The 13377-nt window shown below is 44.9% G+C and overlaps 2 protein-coding genes across 3 annotated transcripts in view; both read right to left on the bottom strand.

The window, feature by feature from the left end:
• Positions 1 to 13377, bottom strand: part of PIP4K2B (phosphatidylinositol-5-phosphate 4-kinase type 2 beta) — a 453863-nt gene that overhangs the window by 121817 nt on the left and 318669 nt on the right. The window lies entirely within an intron of this gene.
• The window catches only part of BRCA1 (BRCA1 DNA repair associated), an 85568-nt gene that overhangs the window by 44587 nt on the left and 27604 nt on the right, over positions 1 to 13377 (bottom strand). The window contains exons 6-8 of the mRNA XM_063127425.1: positions 9616 to 9743; positions 8460 to 8556; positions 6984 to 7032 (exon numbers count right to left, since the gene is read on the bottom strand). Coding sequence (XP_062983495.1) covers positions 6984 to 7032; positions 8460 to 8556; positions 9616 to 9743 — 274 coding nt within the window. The remainder of the gene's footprint in view (positions 1 to 6983; positions 7033 to 8459; positions 8557 to 9615; positions 9744 to 13377) is intronic.

Raw genomic sequence — 13377 nt, forward strand, 5'->3', positions numbered from 1 at the left:
TTGCGTTCGTGCTGGGTTAAAAAACCTGCAGGCTTGGGATAATTCACTAATACCAACTTCTGGCGATTCAATATTAAGTTCCAACTGGAGTATTTTATGCTCTTCGTCTGGTGGAGCTTCTTTCTCCATGGGGCTAGTGTCCAAGGATCCTGTGTATCAGAAACTTGGATCTGATCCTGTACTGATGTTAGTGGGATGGGCTGTAGGGGGGTATCAAATATAATTTCAGATTGGAGCTTGTCAGTATCACCAATAGTTTCCTTGTTCTTGGTTTCCTTAACTTTTGAATCTGCTTTCTGCTTGGGACTTTTGTCAAGCAGTTTAAAAAGTTTCTTGAATTCCATTTTCTTGTATCTTACAGAGTTAGCATTTTTCACATTTTTGGTCTTTTTTAGATTACTGCCCCCTTTCTTCTTGGCCAATCTCCTGCCCACCTTCCTATTTGGCATAGTAGAATTGTTTGTTTGTGCTTCAGTTTTACGCATCCCCATTTCTGAAACCACCTCCAAGCTCAGGGGAGGTGTATACTTGTGTATACTTCAGCCAGTGTATACTTGTGTATACTTCAGCCAGTGTTGTTAGAAGGTTGGAATTTGACATTGGTTTTTGCTCAGATGTCTTACTTTCAATTTCACTTGTGTTGCCTTGGATTCCTTTCTTAGATCTGCCTAGTGCAAAAACTGTTAATGTAGTCAAGAAGCTCCTTGCATTCTGAGAGAAACTTCTTTATCAGAGATATATCATCTGCCCAGCTCGTAAATAGTCTCTTGGTCAGTTCATGTTGGCTGCTAAGCAGATTGGCTACCACATGGGGATCTTTGTCATCAGAGAAGATAGAGTGAATGTTTCGATATGGGGGTAAAGAATCGAAGTTCTTGCCCAAAAATGCATCCGGGCAGGTCGGTATGACAGAACTTTTTGAGCTGCCTTGTGGAGTTTCAGACGAGCAAATCAGATGTCCAGTCTCTGCAAGGGGGAACCCCACAGATGCGAATTCTGCAGCTAAACTGCATCTGTGTTCCTCTGGGTTTTCCCAGTCCATGACCCTCATTATACTCTGAGGTCCCAGGGACCAGTCTAGAACCTCCTTATCAGGAGTCTTTGTCTCAGGTGTTAGATTTAAAAGTTCCTCAGAGTTGATAGGAAAAAAGTTAGTGATTTTTAATTGTTTTTGGGCCTTGGTATAGGAGACCACATCTTCAGTGACTGGAACCAGACCTTGTTGTTTATATCTGCCTCTGGTGAGGACCATTGTGTTCTTTATGATGTTACACACTATTAACCAGAAAGCAGAAATAAGCCCAGCGAGGCACAGGAAGTGGTATCCAGTAATCAATGGCCAATGTCTTTCTGGTAATTCCTTTTGCTATTACATCTGAATGGCCGTGGTTCTTTTGATCCCTGGTTCCCTTAGTTCTTGTTTGGTTCTTCCCCCTCCTCTGTACACCCTGAGAGGTTTGATATGTGGGGGAGCTTCTCTAGCAGCATCCAAAGAACACTGAATCTCCAGGTGTCTGAGTATTGTGGAACGTTACTTCAACTATCCGTAGACCTCTAGGTAGCGGCTTCTTGCCCACGGCGGAGAGCCTCAGGCTCGCGCCTACAGGATGTTGAAGGCTTAAATACCTGGGGAAAGAGGACAGGTTGCTTGCAGCTGCTGGGGACGGAGGGCAACAGCAAACACTCACAGGACTCCTCCAATGCAACCCCAACCCTCTCCTGGCCAAGGTGCCTCTAGAAGCCTCGTTTTAAATACCTGGAGAAAGAGGACAGGTTGCTTGCAGCTGCTGGGGACGGAGGGCAACAGCAAACACTCACAGGACTCCTCCAATGCAACCCCAACCCTCTCCTGGCCCTAGATTACTATTATCAGTACCCACAACCACCCTCTGACGATCTCCCGTCCACCTCTCCCAGAGGATGTCATGACAATGCCACCGCCGCCTCTACCATCGGTACCGAGGCGCGCACCGCAACCGACGCAAACCGCAGTACCAACCGCTCGGTACCGTCGCAAACATTGCAGACGTTGCCTACATCAGACATGGGACTGGATGTTCTATCGGAGGAGGATTACCAATCGGACTCCTCACAAGATACATCACCACCAGATGACCTCGTGGTCACTGCAGACATGGTGTCCCCTTCAGATGACTTAGCAAACTTTACTGATCAGGTACGAAGAATGTCAACGTCCCTAGGGACTCAAATATCCCAACCTATAGAGAAATTTAATGACCCAGTTTACGATGATGTATACTGTGGGTCAGCAACCCCAGTGGCTATTCCATATTTGCCTGTGCTGCTGCGCACAACGCAACAATCATGGAAGCTGCCCTCCTCTATGCCACAACGTCGAGGAGGCTAGACAACATATATTTATAAGATGCAGGACTAAATTGCGCCGTTCCTATTTACACACCCAAAACCTAACTCAATAATACTCAAATAATGCACCAGTGGACAAAGAAGGCCGTAGGTTGCACGGCCTGGGGAGAAGAGTATACTCTTCTACAGCTTTATCCCTTCGTGCGCATAATTACCAAGCCACAATGGCAAAATGTAAGCTCTCTTTATGGGAGGAGATTACATCTCTCCGGATTCTTGCCAGATGACCAAAGGGAACTGGCAGATGTTTTTGTACTGAGGCTATGAGACTTTCTCGACAATAGCTTAATACAGCACGCCATGCTACGGACTGCGCCTCAAAGCCATGGTAGTTTCCATTGCACTACGAAGGCATGCGTAGCTAAGGTCCGCAGGGCTGTCCCAGCAGGCACGCACCCGCATAGAGGACCTGCTGTTCGATGGAAGCCAGATCTAACCACTACTGTTAGAGTCCCCATGGCTGGTCTCCTCGGTAGCAATAATAACTAGCTTCTTCAGTACATTGAAACTCTCGATACCGAGACTTGCAACAATATAACTAGCTTCTTCAGTGCCTAGCTTGAAACCTCTCGGTACCAAGACTGGCAACAATATAACTAGCTTCTTCAGTGCCTAGCCTGAAACCTCTCGGTACCGAGACTGGCAACAATATAACTAGCTTCTTCGGTACCGAGAATAAATCTCTCAATGCTGAGACTGGCAACAATATAGCTTCTTCGGTACAGACTGGAACCCTCGTACCAAGAGTGGCAATTACATAACTAGCATCTTCAATACAGATGCTGGAATTCTTAATGCTGAGACTGGCAATAACATAACTGGCTTCTTCAGTACCAAGGTTGGAACTTTTGGTACTGAAAATGACAATAACATAACTGGTTTCTTCGGTACCAAGGCTGGAACACTTGATACCAAGATTGGCAATAACATTAATAGCTTCTTTGGTACAAACGCTGAGACTCTTGATACCAAGAGGGCATCTCGCATGCAGCTTCAATGTTAGAGGGTGAGATGTAATATCTCTCCCCTCCAAAGCCAATGGACATCTGTCCACCACATCAGGCAGTGTATACCTTGCAGGCTAACCACCAATTGCAAGGTCCCCATTCCAGAGTCTCTACGCTCTGAGTGCTTTGCTTTCAATGGAGAGCGTTTTATTACCATGATGTCTGATGTCATCATTTTTGGGGGGGGCCTCCCTTGGAAGAGGAGGGGACACAATGTTAAATGGGCCACGTCTCCTGAGAATACCATACAAGCATGGATACCGGTTTCAGTACCGTGATGGGGATATGTACAACCGAGATCACTGTCATTGCGACCGATACACAGGGCTCAGCTGTTACAGCCACAATGCGTCAGCACAATTACTTAACTCTTCCCCATTCCATGGGACATCAGGAGATCAACGTGGGGAAGATGAGTTAGAGCATAAGAATAGACCTGATTCCCTTCAATCCTTTGAGGACTATCAGTCGGTCTCAACATTGCTCTCTTCTGCATCACCCACACAGGGCAGAACCTCCTTTGGAGGACTTATACCACTTCCAGGTCATTGAGGATGACCAGGCTTGGTATTGAGACACATAACTAGGTAAATAAAGTGAAGGATTTTGTATCTCATGCTGTATGTACTGAGAAGCCAACTCTAGTGTCAATATTTTTCCTCCCTACACTGCTTCTGACAGTTAAAAATTCCTGGAAGGGCCCTTCTTGATGGCTCTGACATTGGAAAGTGCAGAATCTTTACATAAGGTCCAGTAATGGACATGGTTTTTTTTTCTTTATGCACCCATGTTCCAATTCTATATTGGTTCAGTTAGCCCCAAGGGGAGTTTTCAGAACATATTCATCTGCTTTGGGCCCCAGAGTCATACACTATCTAGTTATGATGTCCAGATACAACTTTCCTCTTGTCAGCAACTTTACATGACCCGTCACTTCACTGTGAGTTGAGAGCGATGGTGCGTGCTCTGGCGCTTCGCATGCATACCTATGATTAGCAGGTCTCACTCTGTGAACTAGATTGAGGACCTACCATTCGATGGTGAAGGATTTTCAATCTCATTGCTCATCTCGTTTCCTGCATTAGAACCAGCAAATTACAGATGACACACTGTCCTTCTTAATGCTGCTTCTCAGATGGGAGTATGTTTTGCCCCATACACATAAGTATGCATACTTCCATATAGCCATTCAGAACACTCGCCAGAGGTACCTTGGGTTTATCATTGTCCCAGTTTGGGTGCGTCTATGGACCTAAGCACAGCCCACCGAATGTTTGCAAAATATATGGCAGTTCATTGCCTACACTGGGTGAAAGTCTACCTATGTTTAGACAACCGGCTTCTAGTAGCATCTTCGAAGAGGATGCTATCGAAGGCAGTGGGAGTAATCCTCAATTTATTGAGCTCTCTGGACCTCATAGCAGAAACCACAATGTTAGACTGTCAATCCTTACCCCCTGATATATGGGACATAATTCTAGCAGCTAAGAAACAAGTGACTACAAAGTCATACGCTACCAAATGGGAAGCTCACTCCTCCTTTGCACTAAGCAGGAATGAGAAACCCCTTTCACAGCCTATTTCCACCATCCTCACTTTTCTTTTTTCCTTGTTAAAAGAGGCCTTAAGTTTCCTCACTTAGAGTTCATCTGGCAGCGATTTCTGCCTCACATTTATGGATTCAGGGCTGTTCGGTCTTCACTCATCCACTGGTTAAAGCACTTTATGAAAGGGATGAAAGATACAGTTCCACCCTTTCATTCCTTTGTTCCCTAATGGATCCTTTCCGTGGTGCTCAAAGCACTGTCTGCCAAGCCTTTCGAACCGTTAGCAAAGACAGATTTGCGTTTACCGACTTTAAAGTGGTATTCCTTGTTGCCATAACGTCTGCTAGACGTGCATCAGAGTTAGCGGCACTCCGTATGGACTCACCTTATACGGGTTTTCATGCCGACAAAGTGGTCCTTAGACCGGACCCAGCTTTCTTCCAAAGGTTGTGTCTCCTTTCACCTTGGGCAGGATTTTACTCTGCCAAGCTTTTTCCTTGCGCCGACAACTCTTCTTGAGTCGACACTACTTACGCTGGACAGAACAGTGACTCTCCGGAGATCCCTAAGATTTTTTGTTTGTTATGGGTCAAACAAAAGGGACTCCAAGCATCTCCGCAGAGAATATCTGCTGGGTTTTTCAGACTATTAAATTAGCCTATGAATTTGCTGCTCCCCCACTGAAGGGGAAAGTGCGCTCTCACTCCACCAGAGGAGGGGCCACTGCTACAGCTTTTGAAAGAGGTATTGCCATACCGGACCTCTCTGACTTTTGCCAGTCACTACCATCTGGACATCAGAGCACGTAGAGACTGTGCCTTTGGGCGTGCCGTCTTATCGGCAATCCGTTGAATTTTCATCCATCACCTGACACCACCCACCTCCGGGTAGTCAGCTTGTTATTCGCCCATATGTGTGATGCACAGTGACCACGAAGAAGAAAGACAGGTTGCTTACCTGTAACTGTAGTTCTTCGAGTGGTCATCTGTGCAGTCACACAACCCTCCCACCGTCCCCACTATGGTGTCATTTTTTGATTACCTGGTGGTTCACCTCAGTGAGACTGTTTAGGCTGTTTCAAGAACTGAGGGGATTAGGCGGGAACCCCTGAGCATGCTCAGTGGACGGTGGGGGAGGGGTTCCCGCCTAAAAGACTTTCAGCTAGAGAAGTTTCCGAAGCTGGCCCTGCGCAGGCGCAGAGCCCATATGTGTGACTGCACAGATGACCACTCGAAGAACTACAGTTACAGGTAAGCAACCTGTCTTTACTCTTCATGAATTTAACTATTGCCCTTCTAATTCTAATACAGCAGCCATCACCACATCTTGTGGTAGCAAATTCTATAGTTTAATGATGTGTGAAGAAGTACTTCCTTTTGATTGTCCTGAAGCTCCTACAGTACAGCTTTAATGGGATGATGCCAGGTTCTAGCTCCTCACACCATACATAATTTTGTACACCTTTATCATGTCTCACTGACTTGCATTCTTCTAAGCTAAACAATCCCTGACATTGTACCTTTCTTCATAGTGGTTGAACATGATCACCTTTTCCAACCCTACAATACCTTTTTTAAAGTGTGGTGACCAGAACTGTACAGAATATTCCAAGGATGGTCATGGCATATATTTTGTACAAGGTTAAATTCAACTGTGGAATCCACAACCTCTCACACCATTTGGTCCCCAGCCACTGTGCTGAATACATGACCCACCCAGCACATCAGTTGGTACCAGGCTTTGCCTGGGAAGGGCTACCTAGTGTATTGGCCAGTGTAGCTTTGCCTGCAAGATGCCTTTTCCCATTGGATAAAGACATAGGGGCAGGAGAAACTGAGTCGTCCAGGCAACACCTTCACACTCTATGCACCATCCTGATGATTTTTACTAGGTATGAATTTTTGCCCCCTCAGGTGCAATTCACTGATCCAGAGGGCCAGAAGTATTACAACACCTTCTCTAGGATGAGATAGTATCTAACCTCCTCAGATATACAGCAGAGGAAATGATAAATGCTGAAAACCAAGATGACTCTACTCACCAACTAATTGCACCCGCCTTCTTAAAGGCAGCTTCAGAGGAGTCCGATCCTTAAAATGACAAAAAGAGCATTCAATCAGCAATGCTATGAGAGATCCAGCATGTTCACAACCACTCTTTGTATTCAGACCCTAGTACTTTCCATCAAATATCCCATAAAAACCAGGTTGCCTAATTCAGCAATTGTGTTCAGAAACATTTAAATCAAACATATCTTCAGGCTTATAGGAATGTGAACAACGTACCTGGATCATGGCCCCCAAAACAGAAAGTTTGGGCAGGAACTAGATTAGAAAAACCAAGTAGACCAGGAGCCCCAACATGATACCAATAGGCACCCTTTTTTTACCACCACCCCAATTTTTCCCCATTTTTTAAAATATACATATATGGGTTTCTATGAAATACATACAATTTTCTAGCTATCATACATGGGTGTCAACAAAATTGGACCAAACATCCAAATAAGCATCCATTTGAAAGTGGTATTATACCACTAGTTCAAATATTGAAAGCATTGTCAGGAGTTCAATCCATTGCATTATAGGAGTTGAGTGTTTATCCTTCCAATGTTGTAATATCAGTCTTTTAGCTGCCAAAAGGATTCAAAGAACTGATTTACACTGACCATTTGTTAATTTCCATGAAGTAGGAAAATAATTTAAAAGAACGTGTACATCAGTGAATATTAAAGACTGTTCCAGTACAAGATTTTTCTGTGCAATAACCTCCTCTCAAAAAGAAGTAACTTCTGGACACTGCCAAAACATATGTTTAAAAGAAGCATTAGCTGTATTGCACCACCAGCATATAGCCAAATTAGAAACTCCCTTGTTAAAGAGATGTTGCAGTGCCCAACAGTCCCAAAACAAAAGTTTTTGCTGAACAAGACACAGCCTAAGATCCATAGAGGCAACAGATAGACACCAAAGCAGCGATCCACTGATGTGCCCACAAATCCAAAAAGGTTGGGGATTCCTCAAGTAGACAAATGTGGGGTAAGACGCAGGCAAACAAATGGGATTGGGTGGAAATTCAGGGCACATCAAAGGCTCAGGAAACAAGTCATAGAAAGATCAGAGAAAGCAAGTGGCATCAGTGCAGTGTAATCGTTAGAATGCTGGGTTTGGACATGGCAAATCCAACTTCAAATCCAATTTTTTGCCAAAGTGGGAACCTGTGGTCCTCCAGATGCTCTTAGATTCTCAACAATGCAAATGGTACGACATGATGGGAGCTGGTGTCTAACACCTGGAGGACCACAGATTATCTACCCTTGGTCTTATTGTAACCTACCTCAGAAGATTGTGATGAAGCTAAAGGTGAAATGACAGGGGAAAGGGGACAAAACAAAAAGGCTGGTTTAGGAATACAGAGATGCTACTGCCTGGAGGGGTCCTTTATCAGCACAAGATACAGGATTATTGTATTACTACAGCTGCTGTTCTGAGTGATTCAGTTTTACTGAGATCCTTACCAATTTCAAAGAAGATGGCTTTACTAGAATTACTTTTCTTTCTCAGGGTGTACCTTGCAACAGTTCTGTTGCATAGTGGAAAGCTGGAGCTCTCGCCCTATCAAAGAAAGCATAGAAGATGTGGTTACAGGCCTAGAAGTATAAGCATGGAATCTAGATGGAGTTCTCCCTTTAGGAGCGTGAATTCACGAAGCTGGTTCTTTAGCCAAATAACTCTTTCCTTGCAGAATCTCTCTCTCTCTTACACACACACACACATTACACCATGGGTGTAGAATCACAAGTCTGGTGAACAAATCTGGCACACCTGGAGTCTGCAGATGGCTCCACCCCATGGTTTGTTTGGTGGATTCCTGACTTTTGTGCAGTTTTTCACCCCATTTTAAAAGGTTGAAATGCCTCTCCGACTGCTTGGTTACTGGCAGTAAGAGCTTTAAGCTAAAATATACTGGTATTTTTGACCCCGCTCCTTTTGCTGCTGGTCCAGCCCCCTTTCGTCTTCACTAGCATTTGAGAGGAGGGAAGAAAAACGTTTTGTATGATATGTTATATACAGTTTATCCATCTGCATAATTCTTGTTAGGATGCTTTGTATAGATTGAAGTGTTGTTGCTGATCCGTACACTTTGCCAACCCCAGACCTAGACTAATTAAGCCAGCTTCAACCGGTGGGTCATGACCCAAAAGTGGGTCGTGAGATCAGTCCAGATGGGTTGCAGCAAAGCTGTTGCTGACATGTTGGGCATGGAGAAAATTGTGAAAGTGGGTCCTATGTTGCAGATTGGAAGTTTGAGGTGGTTTGGGGTGAAGACAACTGATCTAGGTAAAAGCTATTTCGGAGGCCTCATCCAGCAGGGCTCGGTAAATCACATGCAGTAAATAGCCTTAGCATAAATTAGATTATGGAAAATGTTTCTTTTTGAGCAGTCATTCTCACAGCCTCAAGCAGGCCAACATTGAGATTCCAGATGAAAAATCCTCATGCAAGATCTTTCACAACTTACTGAACTTGTATCAGTGTAACACAGGGGTATTGTACCTCTTTCCATCTCAAGGAGAAATTCCATTTCAGAGAAGTGAATGCATTTAAAAGGCAGGGGGCACAATATGACATATAAAGTGGGTAGGAAACAGAAGGAAAGAAAAATGTTGTTACCAAGGTTGTGTTTCCCTTTATTCCTTCCTTCCTTCTTTTCAGTCTGTCTCTGTAGCCCTTGCTGTCAATAACTGTCTTTTCCTTCCACGGAACTGAAGCAGAGACTTTCTTGGGGGAACAACAATCAACTGAAAGTGAGAATAAAAATATAGGGAAGTAGCAAGCATTCAACTCACCCTGCTACATAATTAGAAAGATTTCATAGGCTATCATGGTCTAACAGAAAGAACTTCTAAAAGGTCTTAATCTTGCAGATGTATACAACCTATCAGAGAAAAATGTCACCTTACAGGAGTTCTTACCATTTAAAGCAGCCTCCCCAACCTGGTACCCTCCAGATGTATTCAGACTAAAATTCCCTTTACACACAGATAGCATGGTTATTCTGGAGGACAACAGGTTGTGGATGGCTGATCTAAAGTAAGTGCTGAAACCATACACACACACACTTTCATGCATTTAAAATTGAATGTGAATTGCTTCAAATTAACCAAAATCCTAGGTTGCAATGACAAACATTGGGCATGTTCGCACAACACACTAACCCAAAATGGGTGACAAGCTACACACCGTGGGTTGTTTTGTGGTCGGGTGCACCACCTACAATGCATGGGTTGTTTTCGCCTGCCCCTCTCCCTCAGTCCTCCAGTTGGAGTCCAAAGGAGTCTTTTCTAAACAGCTCTTTTGAGAACTGTCAAACTTTTGTGTGGCTAACAGAAAAAGAGTGAAAGGGGATGCATTTTTCTATGAAGACAGGGTCCTGCTGACCGGAAGTGGGGTGGACCAGAAGGGGGAACCTCTGATGATCAGGGCAAGACTTTGAATCAGGGGTGCACTCACTTAACTGGGTGAACTTGAGCACTTTCCCCACCTGTCAAAGTGCTCAAGATCACCCAGATAGCCAAGCAACCACAGGGGTTTAAGTGCTACTTTGACCTTGCAGATGCTCTCCCTGAGTCCCCAGAATCCTGTTTTAATATTAAAAATGCACGCCATTCAATTTCTCTACCCCAAAGATAGTGACTGCTTCTTCTCTGACAGCTTTCAAAACAGAAGCAGTTACAGCAATCTGAATAGAAAAGGACAGGTTGCTTACCTGTAACTGTGGTTCTTCGAGTGGTCATCTGTGCAGTCACACATATGGGCTCTGCGCCTGCGCGAAGCCCCGCTTCGGGAATCTTCTATAGCTAAGAGGCATTTTGGGCGGGAACCCCTCCCCCTCTACTGCGCATATGCAGAGGGGTTCCCGCCCAGATTCCCTCAGTTCTTCTGAGACCAGTAGGCCTCGTCTGAGGAATTTTGACACCTTCAGGTGTATCTGAAAAAACTACTTGATAAAGCATAAGTAATACTTAATGGACACCAAGTGGGGAGTATGGTGGGTGGGTTGTGTGACTGCACAGATGACCACTCGAAGAACCACAGTTACAGGTAAGCAACCTGTCTTTCTTCTTCATGGTCTCTGTGCATCACACATATGGGCAATTAGCAAGCTTTTACTCACCAGAGGAGGGTTGGTGTCCTTAGGTGAAAATTGATGACAACACTGCTCTGCCAAAGGAGCAGTCAGACCTTGACCTGACGTCCAGCTTGTAGTGCGAAACAAGCGTCATTGGTCGAGCCCATGTCGCTGCCTTGCATATTTCTGGGATGGTGATGCCACGATGGAAGGCAGAAGATGTGGAAACGGCTCTGGTGGAATGCCCCTTAATCGATAGCAGGGGTTCCAGTCTTTGTAGCCGGTATGCTAGGGTAATGCATTGGACTAGCCAGGAGGAGAGCCAGGAGGAGATGACACAGGCTGACCCTTCTTGTTCCTTCCATGGCAGATGAATAGGCGTTGCGATTTCCGAAACGAAGCAGTGCAGTCTTTATAAAACGCCAACGTCCTCCTCACATCTAGTGAGTGTAGAGATTTTTCCAAGATAGTTGATGGGGAGGAAAAGAAAACCTGCAACACAATGTCCTGGTTGAGGTGGAAAGCCGACACCACTTTAGGTAGAAACTGTATATCAGGACGGAGTACCACTTTATCCAGGTGGAACACCAGGTAAGGGTCATCTATTCGTAGTGCAGCCAGCTCACTCGCTCGTCTAGCTGATGTAACTGCTACTAAGAAAGCGACCTTCAGTGTCAGGAGTCGTAGGTCAGCTGTTGCGAGTGGTTCGAAAGGTGGCCTGCAGCACTACTGATAGGCTCCAAGAGGGTGAAAAAAGTCTTACTGGTGGGTTTAAATTAGCTAAACCCCTTAAAAAACATTTACCTTTCGGGTGTGAGAAAACCTTGAAAACATCAATGCAATCACGGAAATAAGAGATTGCTGCTAGGTACACCTTTAAAGAAGAAACTTTCAGGCCCCTGTCAACTAAGAACAACAAAAATGACAGGATCTGATTAACCGAACAAGTTTTGGGAGGGAAATGTTCTTGCAATGCAAAGGTAGTAAATGAAGACCACTTCCTCTTATAGTTCAACCTCGTAGAAGGTCTTAGTGCTGCATCTAGAACTGTCTTTATCTTGGTTGCTAAATTAAGGTCCGATGCTGAGGAATTAATCTCCATGCTGTCATGTGGAGCGTATGTAGATCTGGGTGATGTACTTGGCCGTGGTGCTGAAAAAGAAGATCCCTTCTCGTGGGTAGCTTCACAAAACGACCCCGCGCCCTGTTCAGCAATGTCGTGAACCAATTCTGCCTGGGACACCAGGGTGTCAGAATTATACAGTTTGAGTTGTCCTGAATTATTTTGGCTAGTGCCCTCGTTATTAAGGGGAACGGAGGGAACAGGTAGAGGAAGCAGTGGTTCCATTTGTAGAGGAACGCATCTCCTAGTGATCCGTTTCCTATCCCTGCCCTGCTGCAGAACAGTTCGCAAACTGTGTTGTCCTCCGTTGCGAAAAGGTCTATTTTTGGTTTTCCCCAGATCCGAAAAATTTCTTCGATGATCGAGGGATGGATCCTCCATTCGTGAGCTACTGATACCTGTCTGCTGAAGGTGTCTGCCAGCTGGTTGTCTAGTCCTGCTATATGGACCGCCGTGATGAATATCCGACGTTGAGTGCACCACTCCCATATGTGGATGGTAAGTTTTATCAGTGGTGGGGATTTCGTTCCACCCTGTTTGTTGAGATAGAACACAACTATTGTGTTGTCGGACGTTATTTGAACGTGCTGGTTGGAGATTTGTGTCTCGAAGACCTTGAGGGCTTTCTGGACTGGTAGCAGCTCGAGATAGTTGATGTGTTTTGTCTTTTCTCTTGTTGTCCAGGTTCCTTGCACTGTTAGGGAGTTGAGATGGGCTCCCCAACCGTTGGGGGAAGCATCTGTCGTAATCGATTTGGTTGGAGTGGAGGGTTGGAAAGGCACCCCTCTTGTTAAGTTGTGCTTGTTTGTCCACCACTTCAAGGATTTCGTGACACTTGGTGATAAGGTCAGAATGGTACGCCTGGCATTCCACATGGGATTGAATTGCTTGTTGAACCACAATTGGAAGGTTCTCATCTTGAGTCTCGCAAACGGTACCACCCATCAAACCTAACAGTCTTTGCACTGTGTAGGCTGTTGTAGTATGCTGTTTCATTACTTGGGCTGCCAGAGTCCTTATGATGGTTGACCTGTCTTGAGGAAGGTATGCCTTGGTAGCGTTTGAGTTTAGGATAGCTCCTATATATTTTATTGTTTTGGTTGGAGAGAGAATTGATTTTCCGTATTTATCATGAGACCTAGTCGGAGTAAGAGGTCCTGAACATAGACAATGTGACGTT

The sequence above is a fragment of the Elgaria multicarinata genome, chromosome 1 (assembly GCF_023053635.1).
Source record: "Elgaria multicarinata webbii isolate HBS135686 ecotype San Diego chromosome 1, rElgMul1.1.pri, whole genome shotgun sequence".
NCBI classification, from domain to species: Eukaryota; Metazoa; Chordata; class Lepidosauria; order Squamata; family Anguidae; genus Elgaria; species Elgaria multicarinata.